The following is a 25,000-nucleotide window of genomic DNA, read 5'->3' on the forward strand; positions in this document are numbered from 1 at the left end:
ATCCTGGCTATTGCAAACTCTAATACAACCGCTGTAGGTTATGTGGGCGGAGCTTTGTGTACATGGGCAGGAATTGGGGCAGAGCTCAGGGAGTAAGGATGCAGGGTTTGAACCCACAACCCTGGAGGTCCTAACCACTAATCCACCATGCCCCCGCCCCTTAAATTTATATATTTATATGATCATTTATACAGACAATCATTTCCTCGGAAACAAACTGAAAATAAAAAAAACCCTGTTTTTATGATTTGCTTATTTGATCAGATCTCAGGCAAAAGTCTGATCTAAAATATCTCAACATAAAAGCAGAAACTGAGATTTTTATATATATATATAAATGAAATAGAGGCATTTTTTGAAAAAAAAAAAAACAACGACAACAAAACAACAATAAACAAGCAAAACCTACAACAAACACATTAATTATGTATTAATTAACTCGTTAATATTTAAATGAATTTAAATTTGTCCAAATCAAACCAAAACGTATAACACTCTACAATATAACATAAATTCTGTAAAAAAAAAAAAAAAATTAAAGCTCTAACTAAAGCCATAATGTATAATTCTTCTTCTTCTTCTTCTGTGGACACCTTCTCCAGGAGTCTGGAATTTATTTATTTGTTAATTTATTTATTTATTTATTTTATTTTGCTCTGTACTTTGATGTCACCTGTGCCTGTATGATGTTAAATGATAATGATATTATAGAAAATTAGGAATAAATAGAAATCATAAGGTGTATTAATTACCTGATGAGAGGGATGTTATCCAGAGTGCAGCAGGGAGACTGTCCACTCTGCATCACCAGAGGCTCCTCACAGGACGAGTTATACACCCTGTATAACACACACACACACACACATACACACACACACACACACACACTTTGTATCTTGAACATCCTCATTAGTCTGATGTTTTTTATTCTCCAGTTGTATACCTGTTTTAACTGAATTTAGTGCTCTGGTTACAATTTTTCAAAATACATTTTTAAAAAACAACAACAATCAAAACACTTGTTTAAAAATCATTTTTCGAGTTTAGGTTTCAAAAAGTTCAAAAAGCTTAATCTCATCATTGACTACACCTGTACATTTATCCCAAAGTGGAGGAGCATCATGACGAATCCGACAGTCCAAACTAGATGCTATGAAATGAAATGAAACTCTTTCATGACAGCAGGGATGAAATTTCATGCTGGAATGCAACCCTCTGCCCCAGACACACTGCACTGACTGCATCCACGTCTCCTCGTCAATATTGGTTATTCGCCATGTCTGCTCTGCTTCGGTCCCCATTGCCCCCCATCATACTCTGTACACCCTGTGTTTTTTGTCTCACTTTCCTTATATGGTCACTATTTCCTGTTTCCTTTATAGCTGCTAATGCTGCGTTTGCATAACGCTTACTAGACAGAACAAAAAGAAAATGCCCTCTCGACTTGGGTTCGCCAGGTGATGTCATGTCAACATGTCCGCTTGCACTGTCGACAGTAAATAAAACCTCACTTCACGACGATATTTATTTTAGATCACTCAGGAAAGACGCATCAGATCTGTAACGAAGTAAAGTGAATACATCATAAACTCATAATCGTTAATGTTAGCTGGCTAGCTTGTTGCTAAAAAAAAACAACCACACGATTTCATGGAGGCGTCCATGTTTTGTTTTTTTCTTCTTTTCCCCCCAGTTTGTAACGTATGCTGCATTCATGATCCTGTAGGAACTGGGAAATGTCCAACATCCGAGTAGTTTTTCATGAGCTACAACTTCTCCATGATATGGCGGCGCTCATAGAGAAACGTAATAACAAAAAACGCTAGAGCGAATTAAGGTTTTTAAGCCATCTTTTGAGTTGATATTTGAAATCGTTAAATACCGGGTGAAACTTTAGGAGCTGAAATGTTCATTTGCTTTCTGAAAGGTTTTCTTTTTTTTCTTTTTTTACTGAAACTGCTCCTCCGTGTACGTTTAACAGTGAATGATCACATCGGTTTAAAAAAATAAATAAAACACTCAACAAACAACTCTTTAATTCCAATTTTTGTAGACAGCTTACGGCGAGTGTTCATTTATTTCTGCGACTTCAGCGTGAACACTCTATAGGTCCGTTCACGCATAGAGCGACTCACAGCGACAGTACGACCCGAGACCGTTCGTTTTCAACGAGATCCGGTGACTTCCGGCGACATGCGCGATGGCAACCGTTGGTGACCGGATGTGGGCGTGTCCAGCAACTTAAAAAGTTGAGAAAAGTTGAACTTTATGCAAATCTGGAGCGACTTGGTGCAGCGACTACCAATGGGAGTGAAGACAATAGAGCGCACGTGATCCCTGGCCACTCCCAGCTCACTTGCTGAAGCAGAGCCATTGTGGCAGTAGCCAATTAGCTTAGTTTAGTGTAGCTTAGCTTAGGAGTTTAGCAGGTTTAAAGCAAAAAATAAAATAAATAAATAAATAAATAAATAATGATGAAACACTCACTTGGGCACATGGTGGCTTAGCGGTTAGCACGTTCGCCTCACACCTCCAGGGTCGGGGGTTCGATTCGCACCGTGGCCCTGTGTGTGTGGAGTTTGCATGTTCTCCCCGTGCTGTGGGGGTTTCCTCCGGTACTCCAGTTTCCTCCCCCAGTCCAAAGACATGCATGGTAGGTTGATTGGCATGTCCAAAGTGTCCGTAGTGTATGAATGGGTGTGTGAGTGTGTATGTGATTGTGCCCTGTGATGGATTGGCACCCTGTAAAGGGTGTACCCCGCCTTGTGCCCCATGCTCCCTGGGATAGACTCCAGGTTCCCCCGCGACACTAAAAAAGGATTAGCGGTATAGAGGATGGATGGAAACACTCACTTTTTGTTGCAATCGAGCAAAATCCGAGTGTAGCTCCTATCTTGGGTGAAGTGTCTGGCTTGTCGCTGCTTCTGCGTCCGGAAACGAGCAGCCGGACACGTCACAAGGAAACATGGAGTCCAGGGACACCCTGATGGTGACGCTCACCGCTCACTTACTGAGACAGGAGCTAGGATTGTGCTCAATAGGAACAAACAGTGAGTGTGTTTCATCATTATTATTGTTTCGCTTTAAAAGTGCTAAGATAGATAGCCGAGCACACGCTGCTTCTCCATCTCGTAGGATATGATGTATATACACACTGGTGAATTTTATATCAGATCTCTCTCCCTCCAGAATGTTTCATTTTAGCAGCAAGAAAACTGGTTTGCTGTCAAAAGATGAATGTAAGTTGCGCCACCCATGTTAACATGGCAACCTGTAGTAGGAACGTCTATTGGTGACTTCAAAGTACAGTGACTGGCGACTTGCAGCAATAAAATGTAGCATAGGTGGGAAGTAGTTCCCAGTTGTGTTAAACGCACCATTAAACACGACAAAAAAAAAAAAAAATCACGGTTCAGACGTCCCATTTCCCAGTTAAATCTCAGTCCTAGTCTTACCTGTTCATTATTACTTCTCTGTTCTTTTTAAACCCTCTGTGTTTCCATGCGAATCACTGCATTTATGTATTTTAACTTATAACTTTATAACATTATAACTTTTGTTGTACGGTTTTCGTTATAGATCCTAGTTGGTTTGGTATTTTTATTCCTATCTCTAAATTCTGTTCAAATATAACATCAGTTTTCTCACCGTGTCATAGTGTGTGTCTGGTGTGTTGAGTTATCAACTGACTGTGTGTGTGTGTGTGTGTGTGTGTGTGTGTGTGTGTTTTATGTACGATTCTTGGTTTGCCCCAATAAGCACACTTCCACCCTGCTCTTATCGCCTCTGTGTCACAATAATAAACTGGACAGCAATCGTGTGACACAGGTCGAAGGTCAGCTTGAAACAGTCCAGAGCAGTTCGTAAGAGATTACAGCAGTCATCGTTAATTCCTTACGCAAACGTTTGTATTGTGCGTCACCATTTAGGAAGGATTTGCAAGCAGCAACTAGATTCCTGCAACTAGATGTCTAGATTCCTGCGCTGCCCTACGAAGGACAAAATGCACTTAAAACGATAAATTGAGTTATTATTGAAATTTTTTGTAATATTGCTATGTACAGAGTAGACCAGCGTTTCTCAACCTGGGGTCCCCTAGTGGTCTGTGGTGTAATTGCAGGCAGTCCATGGGAATGTTTAAATTATGGGAATGTTTAAATTATATATATATATATATATATATATATATATATATATATATATATATATATATATATATATATATATATATATATATATATTTAAATGTATCAAAATATATTCAATTAAGCTATGTTTTAAAAAGAACCAATTCGGTTATTCACGTGCATTCACGAATATCACGTTAGCTGAGCTGACGATCGTTCGCTGATGGATTTATTTTCAATTTATTTACAAATAAAATGATCATTTGTCAAAACCTTGAGCGGTCGACACGTTCGAGTGCTCGCATTGACGGACAAAATAAACAAAAGATCATTCACAGAGTCAAATTAAATGTCGCACCGACGATAAAATGTAAGAACATAAAGGTTTTGAAATGTTTCGATTCCATTTTAAATGTCCAATGTTTAATGTCATTCATGTTAAATATTAATCAAATAAAGCAACATATATAGAAATGACTGTCAAATATATAGCCTATAATTGTTGTGGAGTGAGGGGGTCCTTCTGGATTGTTTGATATATTCCAGGGGTCCAGAGCTCACTAAAGGTTGAGAACTACCGGTGTAGACGTACGTAAACCCCCTAATAGTCACAGTTTCGTTTTAAACCCAACATCCTAACTCACACAACTTTTATTTCTGTCTAATACATTCTGAACTAAACTTTATAAGACAGTAAGAGGAAGTGAGTTATGTTGAAATAAATGTGAACTTTACCAGTTGTTTATAGGGCAGACATGCTGGTTATACACTGCCATGGCGTATCTGTGGGGGAAAAAGAGAGAAATTAATCACAGAGGACCTTTGACCTTTGAACCTAAGTTCAAGCCCACGGACTGGCTGGAGGAATCAGTGTCGCTGTGCGTTTCGACAGTCGATAGGCTCTTAAAGCAAATTACACGAATACATGAATCGTCCCTGACGTCCTCCAAATGTAATGAATTAGCCAGGACATGTTTAGCGTGTGACCACGTATGTGCCCAAATACCGCTGTCATTAAGCACTGCGATGTCGTTTATAAATAAACTATTTTGTAAAATAGCAGGAAGAGCCGGTATTTACACGCCGGCTTTCATCCAGATCGTCCTTCCACACAGTTTCTCATTCGAACGTGAGAGGGCGTGGCTCAGGAGGCGGAGGGACTGTGTGTTCTGGAAAGTTCGTCTTTTTCGAGGCGTGTTTTGCTTTTTTGAATGAATTTTTTGATCAATTCATGAAGCCACTGGAAAGTTTATCGTTACATATTATATCGTAATTGTACAACGCTATCGTTTTTTGTGCAGGAAATTAGCTCGTTTAAAAAAAAAAAAAAAAAAATTAGTGCATTTTACCAAACACGTAATGACTGAAATCAGCTTCTGAGACGAGTACGTGTTCAATTTCGTCAAATTTACCGTCAACTAGAGACGTCGCATCTACTCACTCCACCGTGTTTTCTTACAGACGCGCCCCCCAACTCGGTAACTCGGGGTTCAAAGAAAATCCCGAGTTTCCTGACTCGTACTGACGACTTTCTGCTGGCGTTCACGTGCGTTCAACTCGTAAATACGATCTTTCTGACGTGACTTGACTTCAACATGACTGGTCCAAGAACATGGACCCTGGAACATGGTGGTGAAGTTTTGTTCATGAAGACAGGAAGTCCCACTGTGTCCTAACCCGCATCATATTATTTGTATTTACTGAAATTTCTGTCTAGTCGCTCCTCTTAGAGAAGGTTTGTGCGTTATGTCCGTGCCTCAGCCAGTTTCAGAGCCTCTCCGTAAGCATTTCGACGTATAGTTGTCTCTGGCATACTCCGCGCATGGCAAATAACATTACTTTGACTTTTTTTGATGAAAGAATGGGATGTCTGAGCAAAAAGTGTACGCTTCAAAAAGGTGAAGAAAAAAAAAAAGCGGGTGATTTCTGTTCCTTATTAGCCACACCGGCTTCAGTTCAGCAGATTCAGTGAAAAACTACAGAAACGAAATAAACTTTCGCATTGACTTAAGAAAAGACTGGATACATAAAGATAGAGGAGTGAACATTAACCGAAAAACGGAACGACATGAGGTCGAGTGTAACACTAAGAAGAACAGAGAAATGTAAATCCGTGGAAATCCAGTAAAACATTAAGAAAACAATCAAAACAGTGGACTGAGCGACGACGTCGATCCTCGGACAATAAGTGAGAGATTTTTTTTGGCCTCCATACAGAAAAGTAGATTAGTGAATGAATACCTGTACACCAGCACCTTTAATCCACGTTCCCTGCTCTAGTCCGTTATTAAATGTGGAAGAGTGTTATGCAGCGCTGCAGCCCATGCAGGATCTGAGTCAGTTAGTTATGGGTTTACATAATAATCCAGACCAGGGTGGGTTTGAGTTTTACTCCACCGATCCTGTCTCAGAGCTTTCGGGATAAAGGACACGGTCGCTGTTGTATTCGATGTGGTGTGATATTAACGACTCAACCCGACAAAAGATGCCAGCTTACGTCTGAACTTTCACCACAGAATACAGTGAGTCCTGTGTTTGTTCATTTATCTATTTCCACATTCAGTTCGATGTAAAGTAAAGGATTGGTAAATAGGAGCAAAGAAGGCTGTGAAAAATTGTCTTCATCGTTTTGACCTACTGATCTTTTGTTCAAACAATTCACAAAAATTCTCTGCTCTCGTGGATATCTAGTGTTTTTGTGAATTTTTTTTAAACAAAAGATCAAAAGGTTAAACAATGAACACAATTTTTCACAGCCTTCTTATATATATATATATCCATCCATCTTCAATCGCTTACTCCTTTTCAGGGTTGCGGGGGAACCTGGACCCTATCCCATCGGGCACAAGGCGGGGTACACCCTGGACAGAGTGCCAGTCCATCGCAGATATAAATATATATATATAGCTTATGTGCTCTTATTCTACCTTATTCTATTATCTTTAGAGCAAGATGCCCAGATGGCATTTATTTCATCACATTTTCTTGCATGTACAGGAGCCTATAAGGCACTGCATCTCATTATCCCCACTGTACAGGCACATTATTGCGCACGGTGCATTATTTCATCGCATCTCTATCCATTTGTAGGGCAGCCATTAGGGAACATCACATTTACTCCAATAACTAATAACAAATGAAAAAAATACGTGCTGTTTAGCAAAGAAAAACCTGTGCAACCGGTGATATTTAGAAGAATATTTATTTAACATTTCTGGAAGGAGACTCCAGTGTCAGCGCTTCGTAACAGTCCGAGGTAAAGCTGTAACTTTGAGTTGAAAAGTTAGACTGGGATTTTGTTCGGCAAAAAGCTAAACATACTGTCCAAAGCGAATTAGATCTTCACACGTGCGGCGTTTTTTTTTTTTTTCTTACGACACACTTTCAATTACTATTAATAAAACAGCACGATGATGTCATAAACTGACACATAAGGTCCGGGAATTATATAATTACGATTTACGAATTTCATAGACACAGCGGTGTTAGTACTGTAATTAGCGATGGATCTTTACACACTCACACAATCCATGCTCCAGAGATGGTGCAGAGAGGCAAAGTGATAGGTAGAAGCACCCAAAGCGACATTATTTCATGAGGCATCAGAAGGAAGCTTCGACTCTGCAGGATTCCCTCATTTTCCGTGTCCCAGGATCAGTGTGGCCGTCACGTCATTAAAAATAAAGCTCGCGAGTGTCCTTCCAGAGGGTTCGGCTTTCTGTTGTAAACTTTCCTCAGTGCGGTTCGCTTCAGCCCACATGCTGCTCTAAAGCCCTCCCCTCAAAGCATCAGGTTTCAAACAGCACGAGTTTACTAATTACTTTAATCACTGGAAACGTTTTGGACTTTTGAATCGGTTTACACAGAGTCCAGAAGCAAAAGTCCAACTAGGATCAAAACACCAGCAGGAAGAAGCACAGCTTTCAGTCAATAATCCAAACGAGCTGAGCTTCAAGATCAAGGAATCATGGTCCAGTGTTTCCACACTCAGATAATACAGTCACAAGGCCAGGGCTGGATGAACACCTACACTGATACACTTCAATCAGTGTATATCTTACAGTCTTTATATCAGTCCAGTCTTTTATTTTTATACTCAACACTATAAAGGTTTGCTTGGTTTATTTTCTCTTTAAAAAACTGAAGAAATAAAAAAACAAAACAAAGCTAAAGATGATGTTCAAAGCAATTTATATCTTTAACTGGCTTAGGCAGTGCTATGAGGTGTTCGACGTCAGGGATAACATTAAAATAAATAGTGTGTGTGTGTATCGGTGGTGATTAATTAACATGGAGGCAGTTGGCTTTTTAGCAGTTCTGTTAGAAAGATTAAAAATAGTAAACATCTACAAATCGGCATATGGAACATCTTAGAAGGCAATAGAAGGCACTCTATTGTTATTCTACATTTCTTCCTCTTCTTCTTCTTCTTCTTCTGGTTAGGGTGTCTATGGCAACCCAGAGAACCGTCTAGTAAAATGTTGTGATTTGACATACTGATTGATAAGGTACATTCTGACCAAATTTGGGCCAAATGGTACCAATGCTCTAGCGCCACCATTGGGTCAAATTTGAGCCTAATTTGGAAGCACGTTTATGGTCATAACTTATGTATCTGTGTGTCCAAAATTTAGTCCAGATAAGTTCGACGCACTCTGTGACGTCAATTTTTGCCTAATTAGATTTTCTGCCATATTGGATTCTGTCAAAAACTGTTTGTTTGTTTTTTCCGCTACTCCTCATACAAATGCTGTGCAATCAACACCAAATTTGGCATACATCATCTTCAGACCAACCTGGACAAAGAATGCCGATATTGCAAACGGTTTGCCCATAATGTCCCAACAAATCTGACAGCGATGCTGGAAACAGGATGCGAGGCTGTATCTCAGCAACGACCTTGCACACCGACACAAGTTTTGGTAGACGTCTTCAGGACTATGCCCTGAGGCTATGCAACAAATTTCATGACAGTGCCACGTACTGGTCAAAAGTTACAATAACCTTCTTGAAATTTTGTCCAATTGTCACCAAATTTGGCTCACATCATCCTGAGACCCGTCTAAACTTGCACAAAGTGGGAAAAAAAGGCCCAGACTGATGAGAAAAACACAATCGAGTGTGCGGCTCACCGAGACTTGGTGCTCGGCCGCCAAAAATGCTGCTTTAATTATGATGCTGATGATAGTAATAATATGAACAGTTATAATGGTAGTACAGTAATGTGCATCGTAAGTAGTTATTAAAAACAGGAAGTCTTGAATACAATTTCTACAATTTATTTTTAGATGTGTATTTTTGTTCATACTAGCAAGCGACATTACGTTCCTTTTCAGTGTATGTACATGAGACAGAACTGTGATGTCAGCAACATTTCATCTGAGATTTTCTGAATTTTATGCAGATTAGGTACAACGCTGTAAAGTCACCAATCTAAACGACTGGCTTGAATGATTCCTCGGACCGATCCGACGTTTCTGCAGTTCCCCGCTCACAACTTCAATTCCTACCCGCAATTCATTTCCGTTTGACGCACAAACCTCGAAGAAAAACTTTTAATTGTGGTTTCATCTTATCCTGTCATATAGGACCTCTCAGTATGTGTAGAGACATTACGAAGAAACATGGAAGGAAGGAAGTACTAAAGATCCTAACTAGTACATTTAGCTTGCTTTGTTGTCTTCCATCCATCCATCTTCTATACCGCATACTCCTTTTCAGGGTCACGGGGAACCTGGAGTCTATCCCAGGGAGCATGGGGCACAAGGCGGGGTACACCCTGGACAGGGTGCCAATCCATCACAGGGCACAATCACACACACACTCACACACCCACTCATACACTACGGACACTTTAGACACGCCAATCAGCCTACCGTGCATGTGTTTGGACTGGGGGAGGAAACCGGAGTACGCAGAGAACATGCAAACTCCACACACACGGCCCCGGCGGGACTCGAACCCTGGACGTGTGAGGTGAACGTGCTAACCACTAAGCCACCGTGCGTCCTGCTTTGTTGTCTTTCTTTTTGCTAATCAAACGCCAGGTATTTAATATTTAAAACTGCAGCATTAAACTTAGTTTTGTTTAAAAATGAACAAAAATCCAGTATTGAGCAAGTCTGTAAACACTCAGTGTTCTCTACAGTCTCCTTACACCGATTCACAACGGTAAGCTTATAATGATTTATAATTTGAGATGTCGGGTCGGATTTCATGGGAAATGTCAGTTTGATGTCATTTTGCGTGGCCTTTGATGTCACCACACCTTTGCGTGAGCGAAGAAGAATAACTGGCTACTATATCACGTGTGTGGGGGCTGAAGTTGGTGGTGTTTGTAGCTTGTCCTTAAAACAGCTTGTCGCTTGTAACTTAACTCCTTAAAACATTGCTTAGAGATTAAAAATTCCTGCTTTTAATCTGGATAGTTTTAAACGCATTCATTGTTGGCATCTGGGGAATCAGCTGTTCTCAAAACCAAGAAACCTCAAACTGTGGAGAACCTGCAGTCAACCATATCCGCCGCCACCTCCGTAGGCAAGTATTGGAGCTAATATACAACACGTATGAATACCTCAAATCATCAGATTCATCTGAGCAGAGAAGTGCGCAAGTACAACCCAAGTAAAAAAAATAATTTTAACTCCGCAACCAACTTGCAGTGTTATGTTTCAAACAGAGATGGCGATAGAGAGGCAAAAGTTCAGTACTATAGCTTTAAATCAAACAGTTTCCACACTGATTAATGCGTTATTTAAAACCTGTTAGCTTCCAAAGATATATATATATATATACATATATATATATATATATATATATATATATATATATATATATATATATATATATATATATATATATACACACACACACATACACACACACACTACTGTTTCTCATCAGAACATCCAAAACAATGTTGGACAGGCCACGCCCACAAGTGACAGCAGTAGCAGTTGCTACATGCCCACAAGAGACAAAGTACAAGTGACACAGGTGACTTCTTGCCTGATATTATGAATGTAGGGTTTTCTGGCTGTATATAGGGACAGACAGTTCACACATACAAGGATTATTAGCTCTGTATATTAATTCACTTTATTAAAAAAAACAAACAAACAAAAAAAAAACATGTACAGCTCTTTTAGACAGATGTTAGAAAATATTTTCAATGTGAGAACAATTAAGGCACGTTCAAATGGATTTAAAAAGGTAGTACATGGTTTATGCTTAAATGTAAAATGTAAAAAGTTTTAAATGCTGTTTAGGAACCTTTAAACAGCTATTCAGAATTTACATTAATAGGAAAAGTCAGATTACAGTTACATTAAAATGCACACACACACAGATGTGTATACTGATGGATGGATGGATAGTTGGATGGATGGATAGTTGGATATATTCAATTCAATTCAATAATCTGATAGACGTACAGAAGACGGATACAGTGTTATACCACAGTTATACCACCAGGGGGCAGTGTCTGACTGAAAGGTCACACTACAGCAGTGGTCCCCAATGCTCTTCCTTGAGATCTACTGTACCTTCCTGCAGGTTTCATCTCCAACCAAAATCTACCACACATATTTTAGTCGATTAGAAGAACCTCTTAAGGCAACGATCAGATGGACAGGTGGGCAAGATTACAGCTGGAGCTAAAGTCTTCATGAAGGTAGATCTCCAGGAACAGGGTTGGTGACCACTGCACTACAGTATACTACACCTCTTATTAGGTCTGTGTGTTCAAGTTCAAACATTTTATACGGAATTTCTTTAATAGTTATTTTTTATAAGCAATCGTAGCTTACGAACTAGAATTGGACTGGTTCACAGTGATTTTAAGTGTCAAATCAATAAGCATAATCACAGATAATCCAATAGAAAGATCTGCCCAACTCATACAGTATGAGGCAGAGAATACATTTGCATCTGTTTAGATGATGTAAAACTTTCTAATTCAAATTAGAATAACAGAGAACTTATTCGAGCTTTATTACATTTTCCATTGAGGACCAATTGGACTTTGGAAGGACCGTAATGACGTCATTTCTGTCGTCAATGAGATAATATATGGATATTCTCACATGTTTTACGGTTTACTTTATAAAAAATAAAAAAAGGAGATGTGATCTTCAGCCAAATTCGATAATAATTCAATGCGTAAATGTGTTCTCCATGTCAGATTATATGATTCTGCGTAGTTTACATCAACAATCAGTGAGATTGGGAATTCAGCGGGGTCCTGTGTCGCGTTTTTTTCAAAGCAGCGCTCACACTCTGGGATTTTCATAAGAAAATTTCTTACCCTGCTTGAACTTTGTCATTGGATGTCTTCGGTTGCACTGCGAACATCAAATTACATGCTCTAAGACCACCGATCTCAATTCACAAGCAAATAATTATGTTAGCGATTTTTGACTGCGACAGCTAGTCATACCGTGTAAACCTGTTTACTGAACACTTCATATGCTTCCTGATACATACACACCTGACAGCCCATAAATCAAACCCTGGACAGAGATGCACACTATTCAATGCACACTATTCAGCTTTAACTCTTCTCTCCCCGGCCGTGTCCTTCTTCCCTCCCTTCATGTAGGACTGGTAGAAGAAGGAAGAGAAGAGCAGTAGGTAGCTGAAGTACATGATCAAGCCCCAGGTGATATTGCTCTCTGTGGATCTGCACGTCACGTCGTTCAGCCAGTGGTATACGAGCAACAGCACCGTCAGGCCCATAGCCATCTGTAGAGTCTGGAGGGCGGTGATGATCATGGCGCAGGGACGAGGAAGGCGCAGGCCGGCCGCTCTGGCCGCGTAGTAGCTGTACATCAACGAGTGCACGGTGTAGTTCATGGTGATGAACCAGCAGCCTCCTGCAACTCGATCTCTATAAGTGTACCACGAGTACAGAAGCACCGTGATATGGTGGTACCAGTGCAGGAAGATCAGACGCTGCTTACGCAGAACGATGAACACCGTGTCTCCTTGGGGGGATGGGGTTGGGGGTGGGGGCAATGACGCAGAATCAAAAATCCTGTTTATTGCTCAGACCATTTCGTGTGTGCATGCATGCAGAATATAAATTAGATTCGCTGTTGTAGTAATGACCAATGGTATATTTACTGTATATTATATATAAAACTATATTATGATCTATCAATATTATATCTATATCACCTGTATATCTATTTTATATATATATATATATATATATATATATATATATATATATATATATATATATATATATATATATATATATATATAAATAGATTATATCTACACCTAATGTACATCTGTATTATAATATATCCATATTATATCTATATCTACAGTATAAATATATCTATAACTACTGTGTGTATATATATATATATATATATATATATATATATATATATATATATATATACCTACATTCTATCTAAATCGACTGTATATCTATAAAATATTAAATCTATATCTATAACTAGATTCTATCTATATCTACATTATAGCTACTGTATATCTGTATTATATCTACATTATAGCTACTGTATATCTATATTATAGCTAATGTATATCTGTATTATATTTAGATTATAGCTACTGTATATCTATATTATAGCTACTGTATATCTATATTATATCTACATTATAGCTACTGTATATCTGTATTATATCTACATTATAGCTACTGTATATCTATATTATAGCTAATGTATATCTGTATTATATCTATATTATAGCTACTGTATATCTACATTATAGCTAATGTATATCTGTATTATATTTAGATTATAGCTACTGTATATCTACATTATAGCTACTGTATATCTATTATATCTACATTATAGCTACTGTATATCTACATTATAGCTACTGTATATCTATTATATCTACATTATAGCTACTGTATATCTATTATATCTACATTATAGCTACTGTATATCTACATTATAGCTACTGTATATCTATTATATCTACATTATAGCTACTGTATATCTATTATATCTACATTATAGCTACTGTATATCTACATTATAGCTACTGTATATCTATTATATCTACATTATAGCTACTGTATATCTATTATATCTACATTATAGCTACTGTATATCTACATTATAGCTACTGTATATCTATTATATCTACATTATAGCTACTGTATATCTACATTATAGCTACTGTATATCTATATTATATCAATAACTACATACACATCTACTGTATATCATATATCTACTGTATATCTATATTACATCGATATCTATAACATCACAATATATCTATATTATATCTATGCTACACATGCTTGGTTTGTGCTCTGACATGCATTGTTAACTGTGGGACCTTATATAGACAGGTGTGTGCCTTTCCAAATCATGTCCACTCAACTGAATTGACCACAGGTGGACTCCAGTCAAGTTGTAGAAACATCTCAAGGATGATCAGAGGAAACAGGATGCACCTGAGCTCGATTTTGAGTGTCATGGGAAAGGCTGAGGATACTTATGTACATGTGCTTTTTTTTTTTTTTTTTTTTTTTAAATAAATTTGCAAAGATTTCAAACAAACTTCTTTCATGTTGTCATTATGGGGTATTGTTTGTAGAATTTTGAGGAAAATAATGAATTTAATCGTTTTTGGAATAAGGCTGTAACATAACAAAATGTGGGGAAAGTGAAGCGCTGTGAATACTTTCCGGATGCAAGGAAAGCTTAAACAATACATTTACAAAATATAGCAATGCACGGGCATGCAAAAATCATAAAAACACGAGCTCACCAAACTCCGGCACCTTGCTGAGGACGAAGGCGTAGGCCCAGAACTTGCTGATGGGCGCGCTGTACATGCTCATGTCGCACACGGTCTGTCGGAATCCGCCGGCACTGAGAAGGTGTAGCATGTAGGATCCTGTACGCACTGTTCCTATTATACTGAGGACAAAACACATCACTCTGCTCACTCACACTAATCACAAACCAACCAAGAGCTAGTTTGTAGCTTGAAGGAACAGATGTTGAAAAATTACGCAATAATGAATGTTTACTCCCCAGTTCCGAGTAAGTTTTAAACACAGCATAAGGATCAGTGTTACTGATCAGAAGGTCAGGGTTCAAACCCCAGCACTGAGCCTTAAAACTTTCTGCTTATCATATCTGACCCTGTGCTCTGACCCCAATTTCCTAACAAGCTGGGTAATTAATTTATATATATCTACACACTAACACAAATATAGGTGTGCAACAATTATCGGCACCCCTATGAATTCATATGAGAAAAATATATTTGAAGTATATTCCCATTGATATTTTACTTTTTATTTAGTACACCTGGGTGAGTAGGAACAGGAAATTGTTCAACCATGACTTCCTGTTTCACAGGGGTATAAATATGAGGTAACACACAGGCCAATTCCCTTAGTCATTCATAACGATGGGTAAGAGCGAGGAATATAGCTGTGATGTGCGACAAAAGGTTGTTGAGCTTCACACAATGGGGCGTGTCTATAAGAAAATAGCATTGTTATCTGTTATCTTGGCAAAGGGAGGTAGCACAAAGTATTGATTAAAAGGGTGCCCATAATTGTTGCAAACCTATATTTAACAAAGGGTTGTTTTTTTTTTTTTTTTTTTTTTTTTTTTTTTTTTATAAATCTGTGTTTTGTTTGATATCAATTGTCTGATCTCCATGAGAGCAGAGTATTTTTGTGAATTTTTTTGAACGAAAGATCAAAAGTTAAACAATAAAGACAATTTCTCACAGCCTTCTTTGCTCATATTTACCAAGGGTGCCAATATTAATGGAGGGCTCTGTATAGTAACAGCTCATTTATAACCCAGACAATATAATAATAAATTTGCTGCCATATAAAGTTTATTACAGAGCATGTGTTGGACAGAAAAGTGTGAACTTCACTTAAATCCAGTCCCAATAAACAAACAAACAAACAAATAAACAAATAAATAAATCCAGTCCCTAAACTCACCTGAACACAGCCAGGCTGAGGGACCAGAGCACCAGCGGAACACGCAGGTCCAACTTCTGTCTGTCTTTCATCAGGTGCCGGCCGAGGAAAATAACCACGACGTATAGAGCACACAACACAAAGGATATCGTCCTGTAACACACACACACACACACACACACACACACACACACACACACACACACACAAAAGTATTAAATTATATTTCTACTCAGACACTGTGAATGTCATTTATTAGAATATTTATTCATATATAATGAGACAGACAGATAGACAAGCAGGCAGGTGTACAGACAGACAGACAGGCAGGTAGGCAGAGAGACAGACAGTACAATAGGCAGCAAGACAGACAGGCAGAGAGACAGACAGGCAGGCAGACAAGAAGAGAGAGAGTCAGACAGTTAGACAAGCAGACTGAGAGACAGACAGACAGGCAGGCAGGCAGGCAGACAGGCAGATAAACAGCCAGTCAGGCAGACAGACAGGCAGCTAAGAATGCAGACAAGCAGAATGTGAGACAGACAGTAAAGACATACAGACAAACAGAAAGACACTACAATAGGCAGCCAGACAAACAGAGAGACAGACAGATAGAGAGAGCCAGGTAGATAGATAGACAGGAGACAAGGTGACAGGCAGACAGATAGATAATTAGAAAGAGAGACAGACAGATAGACAAGCAGGCCGGTGTACCAGCAGATAGGCAGGTACAATGACCAACAGACAGACAAGCAAGGAGAAAGAGAGAGAGAGAGAGAGAGAGAGAGAGAGAGAGAGCGATAGTTAGACAGGCAGACAGATAGACAGACATAAGACAGGATAAGAAAGCAGACGGGCAGAATGTCAGACAGATAGGACAGATAGACCGCAGATAGTGAGATGAACAGCCAGTAAGCTAAGAAGGCAGATGGGCAGACTGTGAGACAGATAGGACAGACAGCAATACATACACACAGGCAGATGAACAGACAGACAGACAGCTAAATACATAGACAGACAGACACTTTCAGTGAGGCACTTCCACTTCCAAAAATTAAACATTCATTTTTTAAAGCTTCAAAACCCTGGTTTCAGAATTGTTGGCACCCCTCCATTTAATATTTGCTAATATGTGTTTAAGGTGAAAGCATGTCTACGGGTTTGATGAAGTAACACACCTACAGCACATCTGAGATAAAAAGCAGGTCACGACCAGATCAAAGGCAAGAGACAAAGGTTATTCTCCACATGAACTCTGTCTCATTACACACTGCTGGTGTTCTACAGTATAACTACAGCGGCGTTGCACACTCGCCACTGCTCACTGACCCATCGAACCAGATTCGTCACAGACTGGCGTGAGCACACGCCCATCAATGGTGGACGTGATGCTTAAAGGTCTTTTTTGGACATGCAGAGTGTGTGTGTGTGTGTGTGTGTGTGTAGAAGGGACAGCTGATGGAAGACTTACACATTTCTCAAATAACTTCTGCTTAAGCTTTTTAATGTACACTGCAGATACCAGGGATGGATGGATGGACGGATGGATGGAAAGAAACAACAACAAAATTTCTAAAGAAATGTGAAATCAGCTGTAAAAGCAAAGCTGTTGGAGGTGGAGGCAGTTTACTTTTACAGCTTTTCCCCAAAACGTGCTGTTTCTATCTGTATTAACACTTTTTACATTCACTGTTACACTGCAGGCTTCTAAGATACACAGATACACAGACAGACAGACAGACAGATAGATAGATAGACAGACAGAGAGATAGATAGGCAGAGAGACAGATAAACAAACAGAGAGATAGATAGACAGAGACAGATAAACAAACAGAGAGAGATAGACAGAGAGACAGATAGATAGACAGACAGTTAGATAGACAGAGACAGGCAGAGAAACAGACAGACAGGTAGATGGATGGACAGAGAGAGATAGGGAGGCAGAGAGGCAGACAGACAGGCAGGCAGTCAGAGAGACAGACAGACAGATAGATCGATGTACAGACAGAGAGATAAAGACGCAGAGAGGCAGACAGACAGACAGACAGACAGACAGATCGATGTACAGACAGAGAGATAAAGACGCAGAGAGGCAGACAGACAGACAGACAGACAGATAGATCGATGTACAGACAGAGAGATAAAGACGCAGAGAGGCAGACAGACAGACAGACAGACAGACAGATCGATGTACAGACAGAGAGATAAAGACGCAGAGAGGCAGACAGACAGACAGACAGATAGATCGATGTACAGACAGAGAGATAAAGACGCAGAGAGGCAGACAGACAGACAGACAGACAGATAGATCGATGTACAGACAGAGAGATAAAGACGCAGAGAGGCAGACAGACAGACAGATAGATCGATGTACAGACAGAGAGATAAAGACGCAGAGAGGCAGACAGACAGAGAGATAGAGAGTGATAGAGTGATTTCAGTTTAAAAAAAAATAAAAATAAAATAAAAAAAGATTTCATAAAAGCAACACAGGAGAAATAGCAAAAGAGAAAAGACCCAGAGGTCATACCAGCAATGCCCATAACATTTCCCCTCAGGTCCAGAATGATGTAAAACAGCAGCATGTCTCCTTTAAGGCAGTTTAAAGGTATTCAAAGAATTAAGTGTGTCTAAGGTAATAGTATTTTGCAACACCACATGCTCAGGGAGCAGAACTGGAGAAAGCAGTTTTACCACTCTGGGAACATTTCTATGAAAAGTACAGGAGACCCAGTACTATAGCTGCTAATGTAGAAAGCTGGAGATATAAAGAAGTCATTTGTCTAAGAACGTCTCGGAAATGATAGGAACATGTGTGTTTTTCTCCTGTGGTATAAAGAGGACCATCCTAGAGATTCATATAAAATAAGAAATATGTAATGGAATGGGATAATCTTAAAGTGTCTTATGATATTCAACCTAGATGGATTGATTGATTCATTGATTGATAAATTGATTCACTGGTTTATAAATTGATTCACTGGTTTATAAATTAATTCAGTGGTTTATAAATTGTTTCATTGATTGATAAATTGATTCATTGACTCATTGTCAGAGTAAAAGTGGATTGGCCAGTTTACTCACCAGTTTTCCTCAAACCATTTAAATGCGACATTTTCATCGAAACGCCGCTCGAAGTCAAAATACCCTGTAAGTAATGTCTCGTTCATTTCCCCCCCCACTTTAAGTTGCACTATATTCAGTTCGGTTATGAGAATAATTTGAACTCGAGCGACTGTCATTCATTAAATGTAGATCGCCAGGGCTGATGGACCACCCTCCAGCATCACCTTTTTTCCTGTTACCCAATCGCGGCTCAGGAAAAAGCGTAGTACTAGCCAATCATAGATTTGAAGGCGGGACTAAAACACGCAGCCAGCCAATAAGATCACTCTGACTTCTAATACTTCCTTGTTGGTGTTTTTTACGATAAGGGTCTCGACCGGAAGCAAAACGTGAAATTTCTTGAAATAAAAAAAAATACGTTTTATTTTACAACTTATTTAGATGATGTGTATATAATACAATAAATATTTTGAACTCATGTAAGAATTTTACGTGTGTAAATATACCGTGTAAGTTCACTAAAACCGAGCTTTCATTTTGAAGCAAGTGTCTCTGTTACTTACTCTCCAACTAAATACAAACAAACCCAGCATTGGGAGGTATATTTTATGTATATACATTTACTGACCTACTATATCATGTTCTAAGTTTAAATCCTGTCTAACATGAGAGAAAGAGAACGTGTAAACGCATAATAAATACCCGTCGTTTGTTGTGACCAGGAACTGCAGGTTTATTTATTTATTTATTTATTTATTTTTATTTCTAGTCACATGTAGTGCTTGTGTTTAAAGTGGAGAGATTCTGAGCCACACTGGAACCCACGTGTGGTGTTTAATCAGCTTGCATTGCTCTGTGTGTAGTTCTCTGTTATCAGTTTGGTGCATGTGTGTTCATTTTAAGGCGTTTTCCCATGTGCATTGTGCTTACTCACTGCTTATAACCGTTTATAAGCATGCACACTCCCCCTGTGTCACATTGCATTGTTCTGTGTAGTAGCTATAGGTGACAGAATGAAGGTGTTGGTGTTGAAAGAACCCAGAGAGAGTGAGAGTGGAGCAGATCCATACATCAAGGTAAGACCATCATCATTAATCTTGGTGCTGTGACAATTGCAAAGTTCCCAACTCTGTTTGTTTAGGTATGTTCTTTAACAAACTTCCAGGAACAGGTGTGTTTATTCTGAGATCACATGATCACACACAGGTAGTCTACTCCGTTCGATTAATCATATGACCCCTGATAGTAACTGATTATACCAGAACTAATCGAGCGGTTTCAGAGCAATAGGGGCGAATACTTATACAAGCACGACAGGTAAATTATTATTATTATTATTATTTTTTGTAAATAATTTTGCAAACTTTATCATTTTTCTCCTGCACCTCAGTATTATGGGTTATTTTGTTCCAGGTTATAAACTACAAAATGTGTGAGAGTTCAACGGGGGTGAATAGTTATGTAAGGCATGATAGACAGATAGATAGGTCCATGCCACTTAATATATCATCTATGTCAATAGATAGATGGCTCTTTTTTAGTGACTCAGCTCACAAATAAGAGTCGATTCCCAAACGGCTCATTGCCTTTTTTGGGCCAGTGATTGTTCTGTCTTGCTTAAGCATGATCAAACTCTTACTGTACCCTGTCATCTCTTTGCACCTCATTTATTCATTCCTCTTCAGGATACACTGATGTATCCAGGTCAGGGTGGCGGTGGTTCCGGTGCATACATTTCATATAATGTCATTTTATTTGATGGCACAAATCCACTTTTTCTTTTCCAGTGCCCGATAACAATACCAAAAACAAAACCTGAATAATCCACTGATATTAATAACCATCTGACATTTGTTTCTTGAAAAACTACTAATGACTAATTAACTAGTAACTGACCAAAATCTACTAAGTAACTCCTAACTAACCAGCTTTTTTTAAAAACTACAGAGTAACTCCTAACTAAACATTTACATACATTTACATTTATTCGTTTAGCGGACGCTTTTATCCAAAGCGACTTACAAATGAGAAAAATACAAGCAAAGCGATATATCAAGCAGAGAACAAGTAGTGCTACCGTACAACATCCATTAATTGAGTTCCAGCAGAAGCAAAGTGTGCAGAGTAGAGGTGTAAGTGCAATTTTTAAAATTTTTTTATTATTATTATGAGTTGGTTAGGTGTTGACGGAAGAGGTGGGTCTTTAGCTGTTTTTTGAAGATGGCGAGAGATTCTGTGGTCCGGATTGAGATCGGAAGTGCATTCTACCACTGAGGAACAGTTAGTGTGAAGGTTCTGGAAAGGGACCTTGCGCCACGCTGAGTTGGAACTGCTAAACGTCGGTCGCTAATCGATCGCAGATTGCGAGAGGGAACGTAGGCCTTCAGGAGAGAGTTGAGGTAGGGGGCGCTGTTCCTGACAAGATCTTGTAGGTGAGCATCAAGGCCTTGAACTTGATGCGGGCCGCTACAGGAAGCCAGTGGAGGGAGATGAAGACGGGTGTGACGTGGGTTCTCTCGGGCTGGTTGAAGACGAGGCGCGCCGCAGCATTCTGAATCATCTCAAGGGGTTTGATGGAGCTGCCGGGAGGCCCGAGAGTAGTGCGTCGCAGTAGTCCAGTTTTGAGATAACAAGAGCCTGGACTAGTAAGCTAAACAACTTTAACAAGTTTAAGTTAAACAACTTAAAAAAAACTACTAAGTAAGTAACTCGTAACAAACCAACCTTTAAAAAAACTATTAAGCATTTCCTAACCAACCAACTTTTTTTTTAAAACTACTGATTAACTCCCAACTAACTAACTTAAAAAATCTGCTAAGTAACTCCTAACAAATATTTTAAAACTACTAACCCACTTTTAAAACTTTTCCAAATGAAAATAGAAACAACTACTAAGTAACTCCTAGCAAACTAACAAAATAAACTAGCAAGTAACGCATAACTAGCTTTAAAAACTAACTACTAAATAACTCCTTACTTACCAACTTTAAAAAAAAAAATCATTCTTTTATAAAAAGCTCCGAAAGCTTTAAAATGAATACAGAAAATGCACCTGTAAAGACAGAACTTACACATATCTCATGTCCTCGCAAGCCAGCGACTCCATTTCCCAGAATACTCCACGAACTACAAACACGGCCGAGGCCGACTACACGTCCCGTACGCCCACACGAACACGTTCACCTTCCTCACTAGAGACGCCTGTTCCCAATCACACCACGCTGTATAAGAGACTCTCACACATACCTGCACTTCCTTCTGTCTGCGTCTCCATCACGTGCCCACGTAACCACAGCTTTCACACAACCATCCCTTCCACTGCAAATATAATAAAGTATCCATACAATAACAGCCAATCCGAGCAAAATAAATATATACAGCGCACAATTACAGCTTCAGACAGATCTTTTGCTTTTGATGCGTTTTATTCGTGCCGATATCGTTGATCCGGGCCCGGTGTGGATCCTGGATGTACGGCTGTGTGTTTTTCAGGAGCTGGCAGCGTGTGGACACTCGGCTACGCTCGTCCCCGTCCTGGCGTTTCAGTTCGTCTCTCTGGATCGTCTGTCAGACCGGGTGAGTATCAGATCACACGCGTCTACACCGGCGCTGACGGAGACGTAATCGGTGAGAAATGTGTTCTGAGGAGGAGAAGAGAAACCAAAAGTCGATCAGACGAAATTTGCTTTGAATGAAAGCGTTCGAAGCCAGATGAGCATTATGGATTAAAATAAAATTTAAAAGATGACTAATATGCTTGTCTGTCTGTCGTGTATCTAAGTGTGTGTGTGTGTGTGTGTGTAGCTGTTTGATCCAGAAAGGCACGGAGGGCTCGTGTTCACCAGTCCCAGAGCGGTCGAGGCTGTGAGACGGTGTATTGAGAGCAGTACACACAGAGAAGGTCAGTGTGTGTGTGTGTGTGTGTGTGTGTGTGTGTGTTTAAGACAGTCTGTATGCTCTGGTTTACACTGTGTGTGCCAGGATTTATATGAAAGACATACGGAGCGACATATTTTTGTGGTGAAACTTTATTTTAAGGAATACGTCCTGCGATCTTATTCGTTAACGCAAGCTGTTGACGTACTGAAAGGTTTATTCTCTCCGTATTAGACTAATAATTGTATTATTAGTTGTAAAAAACCCCCAGCGAGCACTCTGTTAACGGCTTGTTATACAATCTATGGTGCATAAACCACTAAAACAGACGTCCACGTTAGACGTGTAACACGGACGGTTCTCTGCACTTACACACGGACGTAATAATTCGTGCTCAGTAGTTTGGTTTTTAACAAATCATCGCCTCCGGGATTTGGCGATTTTCGCCAAATCAAGCAAATTTGGAGGAGCGCGCAGTTTTTCAGAATGACCGCGGATCTGGGCCGAGACGCGTCACGTGACGTCGTCGGAGCCCTCTTCGATTCACGTGCGTCGAACGCGAGAACGGCTGAACGGCCGCCGCGAAAGTCCGCGCAACAATTTCGTGCGACTGCGATTTCGCCGATTCGAGTAGATTTTTCCGCAAAAAAAAAAAAAAGCACAAAAAATCGAGCAACAGTCGCAAAAAAAACAAAACAAAACAAAACTATGCGAAATCCTGTACTGTTTATCGCACGTTATTCAAACTAATAATTCCATCATTACTCGTTATCCCCTGACAGACGGCTAATTACACACCGGTACAGGTCGTGTTTAAATAAAAAGACCAATACATAGTGAAGAATTGAGGCTGTTTAAAGAGCAGGCGGAGAACCTATCCCGTATCAGTGTAGCGTTCCTAATAAAGTGCTCAGTGCGTGTCTCGGCACCGTGATACTTCACGTTCAGATTTTTACTGAATTTTCAAACGTGTCAAACGTCGAGTTTAACGCTTTTCAGTGTTGAATTACTTCTTTTCTTTGTAGGCGTTAAATAAAAGCGTCACCGGATAATAGTTCTGCCTTTTATACCTTCTTATAAATTGACGATGATTACTTCCACAATGCAAATAGGAACTTTATTCTCTCCGTTTCGGCGAGTTGTTCCACAGTAACCGGTCTCATCAGCACACAGCACGTCGCTCTAATTAACATGAACGCGTGAACCGGTTTCTGAAGATTAAAGTAAGATGATCAACTTATTGAATGTTATTGATTCATATTAACACTGACTGAATTCTAAAAAAAAAACACACATTCACTCTCCACTAACACAAGCGTTTCTGCGTCATCACCGAACATCAGACTGGTCAGATTATAATATCCACTTTTTTATATATTAACATTCACTGGATATGAAATATACGACTCTACAAATATATATATAATGTTTTGTACATAATATACAGAGCTAGCACACTGCCACGTTTTCTATAGCATCAGCATCAGCGTCAGCATCAGCATCAGCATCAGCACCAGCCCAGATCCGATCCATACACATCTGATATTGTTTTCTTTAAAAACTGCTAAGCTGTAAAATTATTTTTTAATCATTTATTTATTTTTTTTAAAAAACTGAAGCACTTAAAAACTGCGAGAAAACAAAACGAAAAAACACGACTTGCACAAAACTGCAGCTTTCGCAAAAAAAAAATCACTTACATTGCAAATATTATAAAGTATAAATGGAGTTCAATCAATTCTAACAAATGTCCATATTTACAGCTCCCAAAGCAATTTCCCATTCGTTACAGGATCAGCTTAAGTTCATTCTTTCTTCCTTCCACATCTAATTGGTCACCCCCCCATTATTTATATATATATATATATATAATAACTAATCCTGTTCAAAAGTTTACACCCACCTTAATGTATCTTGTCTTCCTGAGCGTCAGTGAGCGTTTGCAGCTTGTGTAATAGTCGTGTACGAGTCCCTCGGTCGT

The 25,000-nt window shown here is 39.2% G+C and overlaps 3 protein-coding genes and 1 long non-coding RNA gene across 17 annotated transcripts in view; 2 read left to right on the forward strand and 2 right to left on the reverse strand.

Annotated features, from left to right (window-relative positions):
- The window catches only part of LOC108274258 (transmembrane protein 150A), a 16,893-nt gene extending 8,995 nt beyond the window's left edge, over window positions 1–7,898 (reverse strand). For both annotated transcript variants that reach the window (XM_053684864.1, XM_017484317.3), the window contains exons 1-3: window positions 7,651–7,898; window positions 4,863–4,910; window positions 753–839 (exon numbers count right to left, since the gene is read on the reverse strand). In XM_053684864.1, the coding sequence (XP_053540839.1) occupies window positions 753–839; window positions 4,863–4,910; window positions 7,651–7,730 (215 nt within the window). In that variant the 5' untranslated portion in view covers window positions 7,731–7,898. The remainder of the gene's footprint in view (window positions 1–752; window positions 840–4,862; window positions 4,911–7,650) is intronic.
- LOC124628793 (uncharacterized) lies at window positions 6,427–7,835 on the forward strand. Its single transcript, XR_006983477.2, has 2 exons — window positions 6,427–6,649; window positions 6,937–7,835. It is a non-coding gene; the product is annotated as an uncharacterized LOC124628793 (long non-coding RNA).
- A 3,333-nt stretch (window positions 7,899–11,231) lies between the features above and the next one.
- Window positions 11,232–19,324, reverse strand: zgc:92749 (elongation of very long chain fatty acids protein). Its single transcript, XM_017484316.3, has 4 exons — window positions 19,162–19,324; window positions 16,099–16,230; window positions 14,895–15,046; window positions 11,232–13,111 (listed from the first exon to the last, which is right to left on the reverse strand). The coding sequence occupies exons 1-4, from the start codon at window positions 19,317–19,319 to the stop codon at window positions 12,669–12,671; spliced, it is 885 nt and encodes a 294-aa protein (XP_017339805.1). The 5' UTR covers window positions 19,320–19,324; the 3' UTR covers window positions 11,232–12,668.
- Window positions 19,325–19,492: 168 nt separating this feature from the next.
- Window positions 19,493–25,000, forward strand: part of uros (uroporphyrinogen III synthase) — a 13,541-nt gene continuing 8,033 nt past the window's right edge. The window contains exons 1-4 of one of the 13 annotated variants that reach the window (XM_053685075.1): window positions 19,494–19,742; window positions 20,140–20,219; window positions 22,636–22,719; window positions 22,948–23,044. In XM_053685075.1, the coding sequence (XP_053541050.1) occupies window positions 20,157–20,219; window positions 22,636–22,719; window positions 22,948–23,044 (244 nt within the window). In that variant the 5' untranslated portion in view covers window positions 19,494–19,742; window positions 20,140–20,156. Of the gene's footprint in view, window positions 19,875–19,936; window positions 19,999–20,139; window positions 22,720–22,947; window positions 23,045–25,000 lie in introns of those variants that run through there. The other 12 variants (XM_053685077.1, XM_053685082.1, XM_017484135.3 and 9 more) reach the window with 12 other exon arrangements.

This window comes from Ictalurus punctatus, chromosome 13, assembly GCF_001660625.3.
Source record: "Ictalurus punctatus breed USDA103 chromosome 13, Coco_2.0, whole genome shotgun sequence".
NCBI classification, from domain to species: domain Eukaryota; kingdom Metazoa; phylum Chordata; class Actinopteri; order Siluriformes; family Ictaluridae; genus Ictalurus; species Ictalurus punctatus.

Excerpts from the sequence above, each read along its gene's own strand:
- zgc:92749 (XM_017484316.3), bottom strand. The coding sequence starts at position 19,319 with ATGACAGTCGCTCGAGTTCAAATTATTCTCATAACCGAACTGAATATA. Across the intron at positions 16,231-19,161 it reads AAATGGTTTGAGGAAAACTG|GACGATATCCTTTGTGTTGT; the intron begins GTGAGTAAACTG and ends TGTGTGTTACAG. Across the intron at positions 15,047-16,098 it reads CTCAGCCTGGCTGTGTTCAG|TATAATAGGAACAGTGCGTA; the intron begins GTGAGTTTAGGG and ends TTTTGTCCTCAG.